Source organism: Megalobrama amblycephala, linkage group LG13 (genome assembly GCF_018812025.1).
Source record: "Megalobrama amblycephala isolate DHTTF-2021 linkage group LG13, ASM1881202v1, whole genome shotgun sequence".
Lineage (NCBI taxonomy): Eukaryota > Metazoa > Chordata > Actinopteri > Cypriniformes > Xenocyprididae > Megalobrama > Megalobrama amblycephala.
The window spans coordinates 22,264,340-22,285,624 of record NC_063056.1 but is presented as its reverse complement, the minus strand read 5'-3'; the positions used below and the strand labels follow the sequence as shown (position 1 = coordinate 22,285,624).

Here is a 21,285-nt window from a genome sequence, read left to right as displayed (position 1 = left end):
AATTCCTAGCTGTCGTTGATGACGCAGTCAAAGGTGGACCAGCGCGTTCCCTTCCAACTGCTTGACTTTATAGTATTATTACCTACATTTATCCACTAGTTGAACGCAAAGGTGGTGATGGCTGCTCCGCTGAAAGTATGTATCGTTGGTTCAGGAAACTGGTGAGTGCGAACGTGTAGCCTAATGATTAGATATGATCAATATGTGATTGGTAATGAGATTAATATACAGAACATATGGCGTGGACCAACTGCTGTAGCTCAGACAGTACTAAAACTGGAGCACAAGTTTAATTGCCTGCATATTCATATTGATATTCAGGTCCATATGTTAAACGTTGTTGTTCTGGGCAAAGTCAAGTGATTAATGACTTGATCTGAAGAGCTGCATGCTGCACAACACTCATTTGACTGCAGCTGGCAAAGCTTCTGCTGTAAACCCTGCTTGAAATGTCTCAGTGAACTGCTGTTTAACAGCAGACTGGCATTTTGATTAAAGATACTGTTATGTTGTCCTGTGCCAAGGGGCTCTGCAATTGCAAGGATTATTGGCTCCAATGCACAGAAACTCCAGTGCTTTGCCACAACAGTCAAGATGTGGGTGTATGAAGAAATGGTCAATGGCAAAAAGCTTTCCGAGATCATCAACACAGAGCACGAGAATGTCAAGTATCTTCCAGGCTACAAACTCCCAGAGAATGTGGTAAGACAGTGGGTGGGGTGCCCTAAGAGTTGGCAAATAATGATGATTATGGATAGTAATAAATGAAACAAATTGTGTGTGTGAATTCTGTAAAAAGTATTATGGTAAATATTTGCAATATTTTGTGCATCTCTTTTTGGTATCATTGGATTTAATCATATATATTTAAATATATTTATGTATGCATTTTATATTGGTCATAACCACCCTGTTGTCTCAATATAATTTCTTACATGCTGATTAATATAATATATATAATTAATATAATATATTAATATAATAATATAATATTATTATTATTATATTAATATATTAATATAATATATTAATTCATATAATAATAGATATGAAAATATATATTGCACTTATTATTTGATTAAAAAAAAAGTCTGATTTGCATGCTTGCCATCTGTTGATTATTATTTAAAAAGCACCTTTTGCACATTGCTATGCATAAATATTGTCTTAAGCAAGCTTGAATAAGTGTCCGATTAATGGTGTCTTTCCGGTAGGTTGCTGTGCCGCAGCTTCAGGATGCCGCAGATGGTGCCGACCTCCTGGTTTTTGTGGTCCCTCACCAATTCATCCGGAAACTGTGTGATGAGATGGTCGGCTGTGTTTCGGAGAAGGCTCGTGGAATTACACTAATCAAAGTAAGAATACTCAGCATTGTATAGAATTAAAATTGTAGCGCTTTTTGATGGGACTTCCTAAGGTATATTGAAGAGGTAAGGTTTTATTGTTGTTTGGCTATAAACTGATGCAGGATTGACAGCACCTTGAAGCCTAGTGTACATGGTAACCTAGTTGGTGGCAATTAGCAAGCACAAACTATGCAAAAGAGACAGCCCTTCTGGCACACTCACAGTGTCTGAATTTGCTCACTTGGTGGACTAACGTAGGGAATAGTGAATGAGAGTATAAAGGGCAAGTTTTGGTCTCTCCTTGAGCATCCTCTTCCACACAGACAGGATGTTCAGGACTGAAGAATGCTGAGAAGTCTCAGACTTAATGTCTTTTTAAAAGCTGAGCTCAGTGCACCATATGTGGAGTGACTCATGGGTAAAAAGGGCCCTCTGTCCTGCTGGCAAACTTTTTGCATGTATTTTATCTCCTGGTGCCAGTTTGTTTCCTTTGTTACTGACTGTGCCACACAGTGCTTTAACTCTATAGTTTTACCTCACCAAATTACATTTATCTTCTACACTTCGCTATTAGTAGCCTCATTTAATTTCTCACAGTGTTCTGTGTTTAATTTTAAAAGATATGGTTTTTCTGTTCCCTTTTTCAGATTTCTGCCCCTTTCTTGTGTACTCATTCCACCTTCCTTATGTTTTTTTTGTTCTGCTTTGGTGTTCCTCCTCATTTTTTGACTCATTAGGCAAAGATGGTCCTCCAAACAGCTGTGCTGCAGAGTTTATATCTACTGAGGTGGAAATGGTGTGATGCTACATTAAAAGAGCATTGGTGTTTCTAGAACTTCTCTCTTTTTTCTTTCTTTGTAGGGAATAGATGAAGGACCAGAAGGATTGAAGCTCATCTCTGACATCATCCGGGAAAAAATGGGCATCGATGTCAGCGTCCTAATGGGGGCCAACATTGCCAATGAAGTGGCGGCTGAGAAGTTCTGTGAGAGCACCATTGGTGAGTGAATGTAAAGTGTGAAAATTAATCCTAGCAACCACATAAGCCACGTACACACTGCAGTTAAATTCAGTTGTCAGTTCATCTTTTAGTGCTTCATCCTGTTCTGTACACAAAGAGAGAATTTACAGGAGTGACAACCACATACTACAACTGAATTAAAAGCACAATATGTAAGATTTTTAGATAAAAATATCCAAAAACCACTAGTTGACTTTTTTGTTGACTTGTGTACTCCCAAATGTCTCCAAGAATGTTTAAGTCCAGAGAAATAAGCAATTTTAACCAGGACACGGACCATATCCGTGCCTCATAGTAGCCGCCGAGTGAACGCACAGAGTAGCATTATAACAACTTTCAACACACAAATGTATCTAATATGATAAAACAGCACTTTTTTATCATAAATGTATCATATTAAGCTGCATATGCATGACCGGAAGAAGCGGAAGCGGTCGCCTGCGACATAATAAAAGCTCCACTTCTGTTGAGCCACGTGTCGTGCTTGTCTCTCATTAGCAATCGCTCCAGCAGCCTCGTTCCGCTCCAATGGCTTTCAGCCACACCCTGCTTCATACTACAGTAATGTTAATAAATCTTTAATACATTAGCTCATCCATGAATATGATTTCTGCCCGAGTCCCGTCGGATTCTTTCCACTAGCTGTAGACATGAAGACATCACCTCCCATGATTCCACAAAATCAAGGCGTCATCGAGCTACGAAATTTACATACTGTGCCTTTTAAAGGGTTAGTTCACCAAAAAATGAAAATGATGTCATTAATGACTCACCCTCATGTCGTTCCACACCTGTAAGATCTCCGTTCATCTTCGGAACACAGTTTAAGATATTTTAGATTTAGTCCGAGAGCTTTCTGCCCCTTCATTGAAAGTGTAGGTACGGTGCACTGTCCATGTCCAAAAAGGTAATAAAAACATCATCAAAGTAGTTCATGTGACATCAGTGGGTTAGTTAGAAGTTTTTGAAGCATCTAAAATACATTTTGGTCCAAAAATAACAAAAACTATGACTTTATTCAGCATTGTCTTCTCTTCCGGGTCTGTGTATATCCACAGTGACGCTGCTTCTTCTTCTACAGCGGTTGGCATCCAGCTTATTGGTGCATTACCGCCCCCTTCTGCTCCGGACAGTGATGCGATTAGGACATCCGCGACATGCACACCTACGCACCATTTTAAAAAATATAGCAATACCAAAATACAAACAATGTAGAATAGCTTGAATACAGTGTGCGTCTCCCTCAGACTGTAAACGAAGCTCGGGCGCACCGGATAACACGTCATCAGCATCACTGTCCAGAGCAGAAGGGGGCAGTAATGCACCAATAAGCTGGATGCCAACCGCCGTAAAACAGGAAAGAAGAATTAGAAGCAGCGTCACTGTGGATATACACAGACCCGGAAAGAAGACAATGCTGAATAAAGTCGTAGTTTTTGTTATCTTTGGACCAAAATGTATTTTAGATGCTTCAAAAACTTCTAACTAACCCACTGATGTCACATGAACTACTTTGATGATGTTTTTATTACCTTTTTGGACATGGACAGTGCACCGTACCTACACTTTCAATGAAGGGGCAGAAAGCTCTCGGACTAAATCTAAAATATCTTAAACTGTGTTCCGAAGATGAACGGAGGTCTTACGGGTTTGGAACGACATGAGGGTGAGTCATTAATGACATAATTTTCATTTTTGGGTGAACTAACCCTTTAACTCCCGAAAAATCCAGGAAGTGACAACCACATTTACAAAAATTCTAAGCAGTGTGTACGGAGTTAATGACGTATTTTAATGTACATCAGAGATGTTTCTCTCTTCTTATGTGTGGTGGTAGAAATAACAGGGAAAGTGGTACAAGCCTCGACTCATTTGTGTTGCCAGATCTTGCTAAAAAAATAAAATAAAACAAATGCTTTATTCTGAAAATAGGACTATAAACTCGATCGCTTTATGAGCAAAACACGATGCCTCCGTTGACTGTGCTTTAGTTAAAATTGCTGAACATGAGTCTTTTGTCGCTGTAATATTTCTTTGGTCAAAATAGCAGATACCAAACACTTGAGACATCAGAATGTTGCTATGGTTACCGTGTTGTCAATCATTGCTGTTTTGGGAGTGAGTAGTGTTCCGTACACATATGGAATGATAATTTAGGGGATTCACTCCCGCATTTAAATGCAGTTGTCACTCCTGAAACTTTACAGTGTGTACGTGGCCAGAGAGAATTTACTGGAGTGACAAACGCTATTAACTCCCTGAAAAATCCAGGTAGTGACAAACACATATACAACAATTCTACGCAGTGTGTACAGAACCGAACTGAAAAACTAGTTATTAATGACATATTTAAATGCACATTAGTGACGTGTCCCTCTTCTTTATTTGCGGTGCAAGAAAATCACAGGTAAAGAATTACAAGCCTTTACCATAGTCTTTGCCTTGACTCATTCGTGTTGCCAGATCTTGTTAGAAAAAGCAGCAAGAACAAACCCATAATAAACTGAATAAAATCCAAATGTTTTATATGGAAAATAAGACAAAAACAGTGCAACCCGCACATTCCCACCATAAATTTGATCGCTTTATGAGCCAAGCCCAAACAACAGGCCCAAAAATATACTTATAATAAGTGGACTTGGCAACACTTCAAGAGAATGCTCTGCGAAGCAGCCTTCCAAGCATAAACAAAACAAGATGGCTCTATTGGCAGTTGTTTAGTTAAAATTGTAAAACATAATGGGTTTTTGGTCGCTCCCATATTTAAATGCAGTTGTCACTCCTGAAACTTTACAGTGTGTGCGTTGCCAATGCCATAGTGCTAAAAAGCACCATGGGGAATCTCAACAAATATTTTCTTCGATCCACAGGTAGCAAGGTGTTGGAGAATGGCCTCTTGTTCAAAGAGCTCCTGCAGACGCCTAACTTCAGAATCACCGTGGTGGATGATGCTGACACGGTAGAGCTCTGTGGAGCCCTTAAGGTAAACATCAGTCTTGTCTCGCTGCTCATCCCATGGGAAATATATTGATGCAGGCACCTGAGATGCAGGGCTTCGGGGGCACGACTCAGACCTCGCTGTAAAGAAGAGCTTGCTCTGCTGAATTTACAATTAGATGCTGTAAGGCTGCTGTCTTCCTCGTAAATACATTGTAAAAATCATTGTAATATTGGCAAACATTGATGGATAATCTGGGTTATTTACAACTTAAAGAGATCATTCATTCACCCTCATTTCATTACAAACCTTAATGACTTTCTTTCTTCTGTGGAACACAAAAGTAGTTATCTCAGTGGCATTTATTTTATTTTTTTTTATCCATACAATGGAAGTCAGTGGCCACCAAAACAGTTTTGTTACCAACATTCTTCAAAACATCTTTTGTGTTCTGCAGAAGAAAGTCGTCAATGTTTGTAAATTGAACTTGTTATTCTCTTCCTCTCCACTAAAAATTTGGACTTGTGCATCAGCTGTAAAGTTGTTTACATCATCATTTTTCTAAGTGAATGATCTGTTGGTTATTTGCTGCCAACATACATAAAATCTAAGATGGACTTTCACTATACAAATATTGTGCTTTACAAATTTATGTTACATTCAACCTACATTTGGTTAAAAGATGTAAAAGATATAACTTAACACACTTAATCCCATGCTAAATGTTATGGTTATACTTCCAAAAGACGTGTGATGTTGTATATCTGCCATAGATTCTGCACATAGTCAAGTCCAGGCCAGAATATTTATGTATAGTCCATCAGCATTTGATTTGCCAAAGTTACCAATAAGCTTTATGCCGAACGTCACATAAACAAACAGGAAAACGGGTCTCATTGCATCCACTTGTTGGAGAAAGTATTAACGGTAGTACGAACTGCATATGCAATGGACATCGGTTATGCTCATCTTTGCTCGCTCCTTTGAAGGTATCTTGAGTAAACAGCTCTATATTTAACAAAGCACAAACAAAAGACCCGAACTGGAAGCGATGCGATCTGTTTTACAGAATACAGAAGTTTGTTGTGCATAACTCCCATTTTAGATCTCACTATCATTCTAATAACCCTTGCTTCACCATTATTTTTAGCATATTAGAATAATTTCTGAAGGATCATTTGATACTGAAGACTCAAGTAATGGATAAGAATTCAGTGTTGTCATCATAGGAATAAATTACATTTTAAAATATATTAAAATAGAAATATGTAATAATATTTCACAATTTTACTGTATTGTAAATCAAATAAATACAGCCTTGGTGAGCATAAGAGACTTACTTAAAAAGCAGTAAAGTCTTACCAACCCTAAACTTTTGAACAATAGCGTATCTAATACTGGAATGTGGGATTTGTGCTTTTGTGGCTTAAAAAAGTAATAGGACACTAATTTGTAGCATATTTATGGAAAGTGCTGGATGCATTGCACCATTCTGGCATTCTAATAACCTTTTCATCCTTGTTTGGGCCTGTTTTAGAACATTGTTGCAGTGGGTGCAGGCTTCTGTGATGGTCTGCAGTGTGGAGACAACACCAAAGCAGCCGTCATCCGGCTGGGCTTGATGGAGATGATCGCTTTCGCCAAACTCTTCAGCAAAGACGACTCTGTATCCTCTGCCACCTTCCTCGAGAGCTGCGGCGTGGCTGACCTCATCACCACCTGCTATGGAGGACGAAACCGTCGCGTGGCAGATGCTTTTGCCAGGACAGGGAAGGTAAAAAGAAAACCGATCCATTTCTTTCTCTCTCCACTTGCCTGATGGCATGTAATGTATGTTTTATGGATTGAAGGAAGATGCTGAGCATTAGGCACATTTGCTGATGCAAAAAAGATCAATACAGATTTCTTTTTCTTTCAGAGCATCGAGGAACTGGAGAAGGAGATGTTAAATGGACAAAAGCTTCAGGGACCATTGACTTCTGCTGAGGTCTATCATATCCTCAAACAGAAGGGCCTAGTGGATAAGTATGCATAACCATTATTTATTTATTTTTTTTTAGTTACTATTATTATAACTTATTTATTATAACTTAAAGTATTATATATTTGCATTAGCCTTTATGTTGGTTGACATTGTCCTGACATGGTGTTCATGTAGGTGATATATAATATAAATGTAATATATATATATATATATATATATATATATATATATATATATATATATATATATATATATATATATATATATATATATAATACTGAATAAAAATGTAAAGTTAAAATAAAGATTTGATTTGCATGATTTTCTATCAAAGTCCATATAAATACAGTGCCCTCCACAATTATTGGCACCCTTAGTAAATATGAGCAAAGGCGGCTGTGAAAATAAATCTGCAATGTTTATCCTTTTGATCTTTCATTCAAAAAATTCTAAAAATTCTAACCTACCATTGAAGTAAAACAATTGAAAATGGGGGAAAAGCTCATTATGAAATAAATGTTTTTCGCTAGTTCACGTTGGCCACAATTAATAATTGCACCCAATTATTGCAACGTCCTTTTCCCAAGAGAACAGTTCTGAGTCTTCATATATAATGCCTGATGAGTTTGGAGAACACTTGACAAGAAAACAGAGACCATTCCTTCATGCAGAATCTCTCCAGATCCTTCAGATTCCAGCTCCATGTTGGTGCTTCTTCTCTTCAGTTCACTCCACTCATTTTCTTTAGGGTTCAGGTCAGGGGACTGGGATGGCCATGGCAGAAGCTTCATTTTGTGCTCAGTGACACATTTTTGTGTTGGTTTTGATGTTTGTTTTGGATCACTGTCCTGATGGAAGATCCAACCACAGCCCATCATAAGATTTCTAGCAGAAGCAGTCAGGTTTTGATTTTTCATCTGTTAGTATTTGATAGAATCCGTGATACCATGTATCTGAACAAGATGTCCAGGACCTCCAGCAGAAAAATAGGCTCACAACATTAAAGATCCAGCAGTATATTTAACCGTGGGCATGGGGCACTTTTTATCCATGTGTGCACCAAATCCATCTGGTGGGTTTGCTGCCAAAAAGCTCTTTTTTTAGTTTCATCTTACCATAGAAGCCGGTCCCTTTTGAAGTTCCAGTCTTGTCTGACAACTGAATATGCTGGAGATTGTTTCTGGATGAGAGCAGAGGATTTTTCTTGAAACCCTCCCGAACAACTTGTGGGGATGTAGGTGCTGTTTGATAATTTTTTTTAGGCTTTCTGATATTCAAGACTCAACTAATATCTGCAATTCTCCAACTGTGATCCTTGGAGAGTCTTTGTCCTCTCAAACTTTCCTCCTCACTTCACCTTAGGTCGATTTAGACACACATCCTCTTCCAGGCAGATTTGTAACATCTTTAGTTGATTGGAACTTCTTAATTATTGCCCTGATAGTGGAAATGGGGATTTTCAATGCTTTAGCTATTTTCTTACAGCCACTTTCTATTTTGTGAAGCTCAACGATCTTTTGCTGCACATCAGAACTATATTCTTTGTTTTTACTCAATGTGATGAATGATTAAGGGAATTTGGCCTCTGTTTTTACACATATTTGTACTGTCATGGCTGGACAATTTCATGCTCCTAGTCATCCTGGTGTGCTAAAAAATTTAAATATGATAATTTAAATTAAATATACTTCAGAGATATTTTACTCATAAGAATTACTAGGGGTGCCAATAATTGTGGCCAACATGTATTGGAGAAAACATTTATTTCATAATGTGAGTTTCCTCCCACTTTCAACTGTTTTACTTTGATGAAAGGTTAGAATTTTGTGAATTTTTTAAATGAAAGATCAAAAGGATAAACATTGCAGATTTATTTTCACAGTCGCCTTTACTTATATTTACTAAGGGTGCCAATAATTGTGGAGGGCACTGTATATATCCAGATCTGACTCTGGAATTTTATAAATGTGCTTCTTTTAATGCATAATTTTATCCCCCTGTGTCTGTCCTTATGTACTATAAAAGTATTTTTATAAGACATTTCCAGAGTGAAGATCTCTTTTTGTTTTGTATGGAATTATTATTTGGTCAGAGCATCTGAAGGGTGTGGTTTTCTAGTAATTCTATTAAACATTAAATAAAAATCCAAATTAAATACATTTTACAAATTAAATACACTTTAAAAATGCCATAATGTTCCCTCAATTCAATAGATTGTCAAAATTATAACATGATTTTAATTATTGGATAAAAATTTCCATTTTAGAGAAAGTATGGACATTTGTTGCAGTTGAACTAGCTGCTTAATAAAATTGTTAATTTAAAAAAACAAAATTTAGATAATTGATCTACTCTACTGTTCAAAAGGCTAAGTTTTAATACATTTTTATTCAGCAAAGATGTATGAATTTGTTCAAAACGGGCATTTATAATGTTACAAAAGTTTTCTATTTCAAATAAATGCAGTTCTTTTAAACTTTCGATCCATCAAAGAATCCTGAAAGAAAATGTATCACGGTTTCCACAAAAATATTAAGCAGCACAACTGTTTTCAACACTAATAATAAGCAATGTTTCTTGAGCATGAAATCAGCATATTAGAATGATTTCTGAAGAATCATGTGACACTAAAGAGTGAAAACTAATGACGCTGAAAGTTCAGCTTTGACATCACAGGAATAAATTACATTTTAAAATGTTCAAATAGAAAACAGTTCTTTTAAATTGTAATAATATTTCACAATATTTACTGTGTTTTTAATTAAATAAATGCAGCTTTGGTGAGAATAGGAGACCTCTTTCAAAAACATTAAAATATCCTACCAACCAAACTTTTGAACAGTAGTGTACCTGATACCAGAATGTGTGATTTGTGCTTTTTATATCAATAAAAAATTGATGGGACACTAATTTATTATACCCTACATACGGAAAGTGCTGGATACATTGCACCGTTCTTCATTTAACAGACTGTGTGTTAATCAGGGTGACTTACAGAGCACTTGACAATCCCACTGAAGCAACCTGGGGTTTAAATGACTTTGTGCTCTAGGGCACAATGTTCTTTGTCTAGATGCATTTACAGAATTGGTGACATCTCATATCTGCATTTATCTCCAGGTTCCCCCTGTTCACGGCTGTTTATCATATCTGTTTCGAGGGCAAACCAGTTCAGGAGATGATCACTTGCCTGCAGAGCCATCCAGAGCACCTGTGAGTGTCTCACAGGGACACGGTGCCCCCCTTCTCTACCACCATCCCCTATGGTCTGTTAGGTTGTCCTACCTCTAACACTTTTATATACACACACAATGTTATATTTTTAACTTTTTACTTTTTGTCCCAGGTCCAGTTCTACACTAATGGTTAGGCTTGAACTCAGGGGTTTGCTTCTGAGCTAGTAGGTTTTGTTGTTATCATACATGACAGCCATGTTGTTATCTATGGAAGATGTTTCCGCCATGGAATAAAACAATTTGAAGGATAATTGCTACTTTTTCTCTCACGATACTGACTTTGCCTTCAGAACTGTGTGATATAAACTCGCAATTGAGAAAAAAATCAGTCTTTTTTCACTCAGAATTGGACTTTATAACTCATAATTGCGAGTTTATATCTCACAATTCTGACAATTCTTTTTTATTTTTTTATTCAGTGGCAGAAACAAGCTTCCATAGCCACGCCATTATGGAGTTTTTAACTATTTTCTCTCTGTCTGACTGCCCTCTTGTGGATGGTCCACAATATCACCTCACTGACAGATGAGATGAAACGCCTCTTTTTTTTCTTCTTCTTCTTTTTATTAAATGACCATAGAGATCTAATCATAGAGGCTCACTCCACGTCCACATTGAAAGCAACATGACACGACTAGAACGCCTCCGCTATAATCAATGAAGTACTTGCATGTTAAGATCCTGTCAAACCAGCACAATACCACTATACTTAATAAAACATAAAACTTGGGGGAGTTTTTGATACTTTTACACATCGTTCGACACAAGGGCACAAGCTAGGTTTAATATACTTAGGTTTAAGTATACACATTCATTATTTTAGTTCTGATTGCTAAGTTTCATGTTTATAAATGTTGAAGCTGCCATTTTAACCTAAAGTTTTGGGACATATTAGATTTAGATTTCTTTAAATGTGAAGATGCCTTTCAACTCCTTACTGGTCCGGAACATTTCTCAGACAGGTCAAATAATACTTGAATGGACTCACTTTGGGTTTGTGGTTGTTTTGTTTTAAACTTTAATATATTCTATAAAAGGGGCTCAAGTCTGTCATCTCAATTTCCCAGCAACCCCTTTTTAAGACTAAGTGCTTTCAAGACAGTGGGAACATGAAAACTTATTACAGAATGGCATTGTTGACTAACTTTTATCGTGTTAGTGTTAAAATAATGCAATGTTACATATCTAAGCTTTGAGAATACATTAAAATCTTGTTATAAACTCCTAGTCATTGATGCCCTAGGTAGTAATCATTTTAGCATCCTGAAAAGCTGAACAACAACAAGTTCACATGTTACTGTTTTGGTATTCACATCTGTATGAATGAAGAATAGCATTAACATACTTAATTTGTAGTTGTACTATGACAAGAATGAAGGAATGATTTGGTAAGATCTGTAGTTTTCAAAGGAAGGGAGTGTGTTACTAGAGCAGCTAGTGTTTGAATCCATGATGGCCTTTTTTAGCACTGTACTGTGCTTATAGATCTGTTAGCTCATACCTAACACAAAATGTTTAGCTCTTAGCATGTATCTGTTACAGTGTTTCATATTATCCCTGTGTTGTTTTTATTTTTCAGTGTTCATGCAAAAGTTTGAATCATACAAGTATTAAACTGTGCAAATGTTGCAGTGTGCTCAGTGTAACACTCCAGTGGATTAACTATATAAAACCACTCCATGTTGTTTTATGAACCCGTCCTGTATCATCTTTGCACATTGTTCTAAAAATGTCATCAACGCTGAACAAATGCTGCTTTTTGAAATTAACCAATAAAATGATGTCCGTGCTAAATGTGTGTTCCATTAATGCATTGATCTTGGTTCAATCTTAACTTCACCATTTTAAAATCCTAATGTAGCATAAGTTGTATTTATACAATTTAGACTGTAGCTCACAGGTGATGTGGATGAACTGAAAACATCATTAAAACATTGTCATTTAAATTATATTATTTTTATTATTATATTAATTAAAACTATCTAAATTAAAATTCAATCAATATGTAAACTGAAACCATTTTTTTTTTTTACGCACAATAACTGTTTTTATTGAACAATATACAATTCTTAAAACTTAAAACTAGGCCTATAACAAAATGAAAGTAAATTGTGGTTAATTTACCTATATCACTCCCAGTTTCTGAGTAGAAGTATATACACAGATCAGAGTATGTTCCTAATATTGTTTTGGTCCCCCTTTTGCTGCCAAAACAGCCTTGGCCCGTCAAGACATGGACTCCACTAGACTCCTGAAGGTGTGCTGTGGTATCTGACACAGAGATGTTAGCAGAAGATCCTTTAAGTCCTGTAAGTTGTTTGTAAGTTTGTTCCACACATCCCACAGATCCTCGATTGGATTGAGATCTGGGGAATTTGGAGGCCAAGTCAACAGCTCAAACTTGTTGTTCTCCTCAAACTATTCCTGAACCATTTTTGCTTTGTGGTAGGATGCATTATCCTGCTGAAAGAGGCCACAGCCACCTGGGAATACTGTTTCCATTAAAGGGTGTACATGGTCTGCAACAATGCTTAGGTTTGTGGTACATGTCAAAGTAACATCCACATGGATGGCAGGACGCAAGTTTTCCCAGCAGAACATTGCCCAAAGCATCACTCTGCCTCCGCTGGCTTGCCTTCTTCCCATAGTGCATCCTGTTGCCATGTGTTCCCCATGTAAGCGACGCACACGCAACCGGCCATCCACGTGATGTAAAATAAAATGCGATTCATCAGACCAGGCCACCTTCTTCCATTGCTCCGTGGTCCAGTTCTGATGCTCACGTACCCACTGTTGGTGCTTTTGGTGGTGGACAGGGGTCAGCATGGGCACCCTGACTGGTCTGCGGCTCTGCAGCCCCATACGCAACAAACTGTGATGCACTGTGTATTCTGACACCTTTCTATCAGAACCAGCATTAACGTCTTGAGCAGTTTGAGCTACAGTAGCTCGTCTGATGGATCGGACCACATGGGCCAGCCTTCGCTCCCCACGTGCATCAATGAGCCTTGGCCGCCCATGACCCTGTCGCCAGTTCACCACTGTTCCTTCCTTGGAAAACTTTTGATAGATACTGACCACTGCAGACCGGGAACACCCCACAAGAGCTGCAGTTTTGGAGATGCTCTGACCCTGTCATCTAGTCATCACAATTTGGCCCTTGTCAACTCGCTCAAATACTCACGCTTGCCCATTTTTCCTGCGTCTAGCACATCAACTTTGAGGACAAAGCACTTGCTGCCTAATATATCCCACCCACTAACAGGTGCCTTATGTTATGCCTGATCTGTGTATACAGTATGCATATATACATGTATATATAGGGGTCTTTTGGATATTATTTTGGACAGTGGGGGGCCTTTGAGTAAAAAAGGTTGAGAACCACAAAATATAAAAGGTAGTTATATATTAATATCAGTGTCTGTGCCATACACTATTGGCTGTATTTAGTCCTCTTAAAGTATAATGTATTTTTCACTCAACCTGACAATGCTGATAAAATACCCAATTTAGATTTATTTTTATTTTTTTATGAGATTCCTTCCTGAACAGACGATTTATATTCAGAATCAGTTGCAGCACAAGATAAATGGTGGTAAAAACATTTTATTCCAGAATGCATTTTTTTTTTCTTTCCTCTAAATGTGACACAATGTATAATAAAATACAACTCCAAAAGTCCCAGAATCAGGGATTTTGAGTGTCAACGTTTTGCAAAACAAAACCTAAAACAAAGATAAAAAGGGTAACTGCACAGCTCCTTCATAGAAGCCATTTATGTACATCCTGTTGGACATCTCTAACAGGACAGTTTCATTTCTATGAAACACTGAATAGCCTCTTTGAAATCAACCTCTATGTTCCACATCATGTTTTAATTTCCAATTGTTGTTTTTGTTTCTCTTTTTCTCCATACATTCATCACAGTCTTTAAAAAAATGATTATGATGTTGCTATATATCATTACAGTACTTCCCTCTTCCTGCTATTGATGATCCTTCAGAGGCTCATAATGACTCGTATGTTTAACAAAATTATTTAACAAATAAGCTGCATGAATTTCACTCTCACAAACATCTATTTACATCTATCACCATCTACACAGAGAAATATTTTTTTAAAAGAGCAGATTGGTCATTGCAAGGACCAGTCTGAGACAAAATCTGACCAAAAGAAATGCCTGAATCCATATCAGACTAATCTTCCTCATCATCATCCTCATCATCATCATCACCAAAAGACAGCAGACTGTTGTTCTTCACCTTCACACCAGCTTTTGACTCTTTCTTCTCGCCATCCTCGCTTTTCTTCTTCTTGCTAGAGCTGGCTGTGATTCCTTTGAATTTATCAGAGGAGCGTTTGACAGGCTTCTTAAAGACGATCTTTCCATCTGCTGGAGGCTCTTCATCTGGAGAAAATGAAAGCATTTACTTTAATTAATGACTTTATACTGACTGAACATCAGAACATTAAGGGAGACTGGGTCAATTTTTTACTTTTTCCATCATAACTCACAGACTACAACAAATCTACATGCCATCTTTGCTATAAGAAACATTTATATGTGTCACAAGTAACTATCATTAACAGATTAGTAACCAGACAGAAATAATATCAAATTTAAAGAAGCGGAAGTGGGAGTTTGCAACTTGGGCAAAACTGAAACTTTAAATTGCATACTTGCTCACTGTGTCTCAGATAAATGCACATAATAAATCTTCTCTAATAGAAATGATGTATGTTACTGAATATTTTTCCTCAATGAAAAGACGTATAAATAAAAAGGGGATATAAAAAAAATGTTGGTTCAATCCTTCAATTTAGGCAATACAATGAGAACCTTTGAGAAGAGCTGCTAAGCAATTTAAATATTCAAAATGTGCAAAAGATCAAAGAGCTTGCGTAATTATCTTTTTTTTTTAATTATCCAAGTTAAAACCAACCCTGCATCCCAATGTGCATACTATCCACCCTAAATAGTATTGATATTAGTAATGTTACATACTATTTAGGATGGATAGTATGCACATTGAGACACAGGCCAAGTCTGTCATCATCCGCATTCAATCTGAGCAACACTCACCAACTTGGAAAGGAATGCAGAGTTAAATTTATTAATTTATTAATATTTAAATGTAAATGTATTTAATACATTTAATTAAATATTGAATAAAGATTAAACACCTAAATATTTTAGTGTCATTAAAAATGTAACCTTTTCTTATGAATAACATTTTTACTGTGAATACTGTGCCAATATTTATTGTATTATATGAAAGAACTAGAGCTTTATTATGAATTGTTAAAACACACACACACATACTATATATATATATATATATATATATATATATATATATATATATATATATATATATATATATATATATATATATAAACATCATATAAATGGAACGTACCTTTACTTGTTTAATTTTAACAAAATTATTGCATTTTGAGTACTTGGGTCAGCAAGAATTTACTTAGAATTGCATGAAAGGTTTGGTTTGGTCACATTCTTATCCATGGAAGCAATGCACGCACAACGCATTACCTGTGTTTGAATCCTTTGTATCTTTTTTGACTTTCATAACCTCTTCAGCACTCAGATCTCCCTTTTTCAAGACCACGACCTGCGGCATCTCGTCCTCCCGATCACTGTCACCATCGCTGTCCTCATCACACTGCGGCATCTGCTGCTTCTGCAACAGCAACGCTTACTTACTATTCCATTTCCTACACTAAACATAAATACAACAGAGGCCGTCTGAAAACCTAGCGAGCTGCCTAAGTACATAGTGTGACAAAAAAAAACGCTTACTTTAGTGTCGACCGTCGGCCCTTCTTTATAACCAACATCATTCTTAAATTTCTTCAAAAAGGATGGTTCGGCTGGCTTCACCCATGATACATTACCTTTGGCCTTTTTACTCATTGTGTTTCAGCTAAAATCAGCCTGATAAACTGTAAATGTGCTTAATGTTTTACAAACACTTAACACAGAAGAACCAGGCGTGTAAATTTTGCGTCCATGAAACCTCATCAATAAGCGTCTGTAAATTACCAATCAGCGCGCGCCTTCACGATTTCTTACACTGAGCGGCGGATGTTGTTTGTTAAAAACATTTCCACAATATTTATTTCCTCAAGAGGCGCTTGGCGGCTCAGAAAGCCGAATTCTCCATTGAGCCCTGCTCATATCACAGAGTGTTTTTGCCATATAGGAGATTTGTTTAATCTAATTATCGATTAAATATATAGATTTTAATAGCTATCATTTGTTAAACTAATTGAAATCTCCAAAAAACAATTTCGACAAACTAATTTTTAAAATTTGTGATTATGCCGTTCCAACAAACGACTGTGATTGGTCCATTATGAACAGCGTTGAGAAAAGTAACACTTATCACATGACGCTTACAAATTCTTCAGCAGTGGTCTTGGTGATCATTTTAACGTTAATAATTACACTTCAACATTAAAAAGCAATTACACAGAAAGTACACGTTGAAGATTTAAAAATACGACGTTTTTATTTAGGTCCACAGCGCATGTTTTTATTAGTCCCGCCCATTCCGTTTCCAGCTGACTGCCACTCTACCTGTTTGATTTATTTCTGTGATGCACAGTAGGTAGTTTCATTATCATTTTATGTCTTAAAATGTTAAAGATGGGGGTAAAATAATGGCGTTACCGTAGTCAAGTCTGAGTGAGTCAGTGGGACCGAGCTGGAATAATGTTGCCTGGGGTGTTTTATGCGTTGATGGCGGGGTTTCTGGCAGCTTTAGCATCATCTTCTGCTAAGTTGTCCCTGGGTGCTGATTACCTGAAAGATGTGTGTGAAACAGGGCTGAAGATCTGGACAGATGGACAGGGAAACGTTGCAGGAGTTGATACCACAGCTTGTGACTGGGTAAGAAGTGTTCTTTATATATACGTATATATATATATATATATATATATATATATACAGTTGAGCTCAACAGTTTACATACCCCTTGCAGAATCTTTGAAAATGTGAATAATTTTAACAAAATAAGAGAGATCATACAAAATGCATGTTATTTTTTATTTAGTACTGTCCTGAGTAAGATATTTTACATAAAACATGTTTACATATAATCCACAAGACAAAAAAAAAAAAAAAAAATAGCTGAGTTTATAAAAATGATCCTGTTTAAAAGTTTGAACCCTTGATTCTTATACTGTGTGTTATTACCTGGATGATCCACGACTGTTTTTTTGTTTTGTGATGGTTCTTCATGAGAATGGTTCTTCCCTTGTTTGTTCTGCGCATTTAAACTCCAGGTCCTGCAAATTCTTCAGTTTTCCAGCATTTTTTGCATATTTATTGCACTCAAACACAACTATTAAAAAAGGTTAAAACAATCACTGATGCTCCAGAAGGAAACACGATGCATTAAGATCCGGGGGGTGAAAACTTTCGAACAAGATGAAGAAGTCCAAATTTTTCTTATTTTGTTTAAATATCAGATTTTTTCATTTAGTACTTCCCTTTGGAAGCAAAAGAAGATATTTTCACATTTCCTGGAAGACAAATTAAGTACAATTTACCTCAATATTCAAATTCAAAAAGTTTTCACCCCAACTCTTAATGCATTGTATTTCCTTCTGGCGCATCAATGAATGTTTGAATCTTTTTTAATAGTTGTGTTTGAGTCCCTCAGTCGTCCTCAATGTGAAAAGATGGATCTCAAAATCATACAGTCACTGCTGGAAAGGGTTCAAATATGCAAAGATGCTGAAAAACCAAAGAATTTTTGGGACCTGGAGGAATTTTCTGAAGAACAGAGCTCAGTTTAACTGCTCAGGACAAACAAGAGACTCATGAAGAACCATCACACAACAAAAAAAACAGTTGTGGATCATCAGGTAACCACATACAGTATTAAGAATCAAGGGTTCAAACTTTTGAACGGGGCCATTTTTATAAACTCAGCTATTTTTTTTTTTGTCTTATGGATTATATGTAAACATCTGCAAACATCTATATATATATATATATATATATATATATATATATATATATATATATATATATATATATATATATATATATATATATATATATAAACATAACATTTTAATGTTGTCATTAATCATAGTTACATATACCTCTGCGCCTGCTTTGTGGTGGTCTTCTGTTCACCTGCAATGCTGTGATGTGGACCTTCTTCGCCAAAGCCCTCCGACACTCGTCTTCCTCTGCCCGGGCCACTGTGACCACCACTGCCTCAAATTTTATCTCCTCTGTAAGTTTTCTCAAACCTTCAAGTTCATTTCAGAAATTAGTCACTTAATGATTTAATATGCATTGTCTTTTTTCCAGGCTTTCCTTGGACATGTGATCTTTGGTGAAACTCATGCCACGTTGTGGTGGGTTGGTATCATTTTAACCCTGACAGGGCTTCTTGTCTTGCATGGATCAACTCCTCAGGCTCCACAGGAAAATGTGGATAAGAAATATGAGTGACAGAACAACACAGGGAGCAACAATGCCTTATCTAATGCTTGAAGTTGAATAAATCAAGTCAGATGGTGTGAAACTTAAAGCATGTAAAGCTAGTAAGAATTATGCACGACTGTAAAATAGAAGTATCTGTGCTACAGTAAATGTATGTATTTCTATCATGGGATTGTTTTATAAAATCTTTGTGCGTCATGTTAATGTGAATAATGACACGATGCAAATCCTTGAAATGTGTCTCACGTTGTGCCTATAGTCATAAAAGGGACTTGCTCAAATATACTGCCTCGATCATATAGGTTACTGCATACTTTAGCCGTCAAGGGCATATTATGTAAGTTTATAATAAATTAATTCATACTCTTGGTTTCTACTATGAACTTAAATATGTATATCAATGTCATACTGTATATATGATACACAAATACTCTTTAATTTTATTTCTTTATTTCTTTCTTTATTTGACCAAATACAGCTGTGGATTTCATTTTGTTTTGCTGATACATCTTTTTTTAAGTCTTCCAAAGTAAAACCTATTTGAACTCACTCCAACTAGTGAACAGGATGCACACACAGATGTTTAATGTTCAATCATACATTCATTTTTTAATAGTCATACATTTTATTGTTTTATCATACATTACACTGGTTTAGTTCATATGAATTATATTTGGATGAAATAGCACCTTATAAGCAAAATGGTGTGTTTTTTTAAAAAAATAAAGAATTTACATATATTATTGTTGCAGAGTTCATGTGTTTTAAAATGAAATGTTCTTCTGTTGTGTGTCATTTTAAGCAAACCCCTGACCTGAGGCCTTATTTATAAAAATGTATCCTAAAAGTATACATACTCAAAAAAGCTAGATTTTGTGTCCTAAATGTGTATATCAAAGGTAAAACAGAGTGTGAAATCATTGTGTTTACTTCATTACATTTCTCACACTAGGAAAAAAATAAGAAGAGTTACGCATGGTCTAGAGTTTCCGTATATAGCACACACATTTACGGCAAGTTTATTTTTTATAAATCCTGATACGTGCATGGAAAATTGGCAAAAAATGGGCATAGAAATATGCGTACGCAATTTTGGTAATAAATGTGGCCCCTGGACTCTATTTTAAACCCAACCACAAAAGCAGCAACTGTTGAATACAGCTGGCCATTACAATGTATTCTGCTTAGAAATCACATCTGAAAATTGACCTGGTTCTATGTGGGTGTATAATAGTCCACTTGCCACCATACACTTTAATTCAAACAACTATGGACTTTGTGAAAAACAGCATATTTATTTGAAGAAGCTTAAATTGAAGTTGTGCAGCCAAGAGAAATATCAGGCAATTTAAAAAAAATTCAAAACATAACAAATAAGAAGCCTGTAATGGAAATGTTTTATTTATTTATTTTTAAAAGGTTGTAAATACAATGGAAAAAAGATATGATATGGAACAACAATAAAAATAGGTAATATATCAATCAGATCCTGGGATGGTAAATCTTGCACGTGTTTTTACTAATTATGGAAAAGTCTCAACAGGTCTGCATATGAGCACCATAAATTTATATTATCAAATACTGCACCGGAATTTGCATAGTCATGAGTTAGTGCCTTTCAATGCCAGGCCATTTTAAAAGTGTTGTAGTACATTAAGGCAGTATTTCAGAGATTATATATATGTTTTTTTTAACTGATGATACATCTTAAAGGGATAGTTCACCCAAAAATGAAAATTTGATGTTTATCTGCTTACCCCCCAGCGCATCCAAGATGTAGGTGACATTGTTTCTTCAGTAGAAAACAAATGATGGTTTTTAACTCCAACCATTGCGGTCTGTCAGTCAAATAATGGGAGTGAATGGGAACTCGAACAATAAGAGTCCAAAAAACATGCACAGACAAATCCAAATTAAACCTTACGGCTCGTGACGACACATTAATGTCCCAAGACACGAAACGATTGGTCTGTGCGAGAAACCGAACAGTATTTATATCATTTTTTTACCTCTAATACACCACTATGTCCATCTGTGTTCAGCACTCGCTTAGTGAGGTCTGATCGCGCTCTGACAATGAAGTATAAGCGCGAGACATCACTTCCGCTGTCATAGCACGATCAGACCTTACTAAACGAGTGCTGAACGCAGTTGGACATAGTGGTGTTTTAGAGGTAAAAAATGATATAAATACTGTTTGTTTTCTTGCACAAACCGATCGATTCGTGTCTTAGGACATCAATGCGTCGTCACGAGGCGCAGGATTTAATTTGGA

General features: G+C 36.3%; 3 protein-coding genes across 4 annotated transcripts; 2 read left to right on the top strand and 1 right to left on the bottom strand.

Moving 5' to 3' along the window:
• On the top strand, positions 1–12,319 carry gpd1l (glycerol-3-phosphate dehydrogenase 1 like). Of its 2 annotated transcripts, XM_048153280.1 has the most exons (9): positions 1–161; positions 525–702; positions 1,215–1,355; positions 2,208–2,346; positions 5,238–5,350; positions 6,843–7,079; positions 7,224–7,330; positions 10,410–10,555; positions 10,636–12,319. In XM_048153280.1, exons 1-8 carry the CDS (start codon positions 118–120, stop codon positions 10,504–10,506), a joined length of 1,056 nt encoding a protein of 351 aa, XP_048009237.1. In that variant the 5' UTR covers positions 1–117; the 3' UTR covers positions 10,507–10,555; positions 10,636–12,319. The 2 variants fall into 2 exon arrangements, with proteins under 2 accessions (XP_048009237.1, XP_048009236.1); XM_048153279.1 differs by having other exon boundaries at positions 10,410–12,319.
• Positions 12,320–14,115: 1,796 nt separating this feature from the next.
• On the bottom strand, positions 14,116–16,612 carry kiaa1143 (KIAA1143 ortholog). Its single transcript, XM_048153251.1, has 3 exons — positions 16,347–16,612; positions 16,080–16,227; positions 14,116–14,933 (listed from the first exon to the last, which is right to left on the bottom strand). The coding sequence occupies exons 1-3, from the start codon at positions 16,458–16,460 to the stop codon at positions 14,722–14,724; spliced, it is 474 nt and encodes a 157-aa protein (XP_048009208.1). The 5' UTR covers positions 16,461–16,612; the 3' UTR covers positions 14,116–14,721.
• Positions 16,613–16,914: 302 nt separating this feature from the next.
• On the top strand, positions 16,915–19,751 carry tmem42a (transmembrane protein 42a). Its single transcript, XM_048153252.1, has 3 exons — positions 16,915–17,438; positions 18,652–18,798; positions 18,876–19,751. The coding sequence occupies exons 1-3, from the start codon at positions 17,262–17,264 to the stop codon at positions 19,017–19,019; spliced, it is 468 nt and encodes a 155-aa protein (XP_048009209.1). The 5' UTR covers positions 16,915–17,261; the 3' UTR covers positions 19,020–19,751.
• The last annotated feature ends 1,534 nt before the right edge of the window (positions 19,752–21,285 follow it).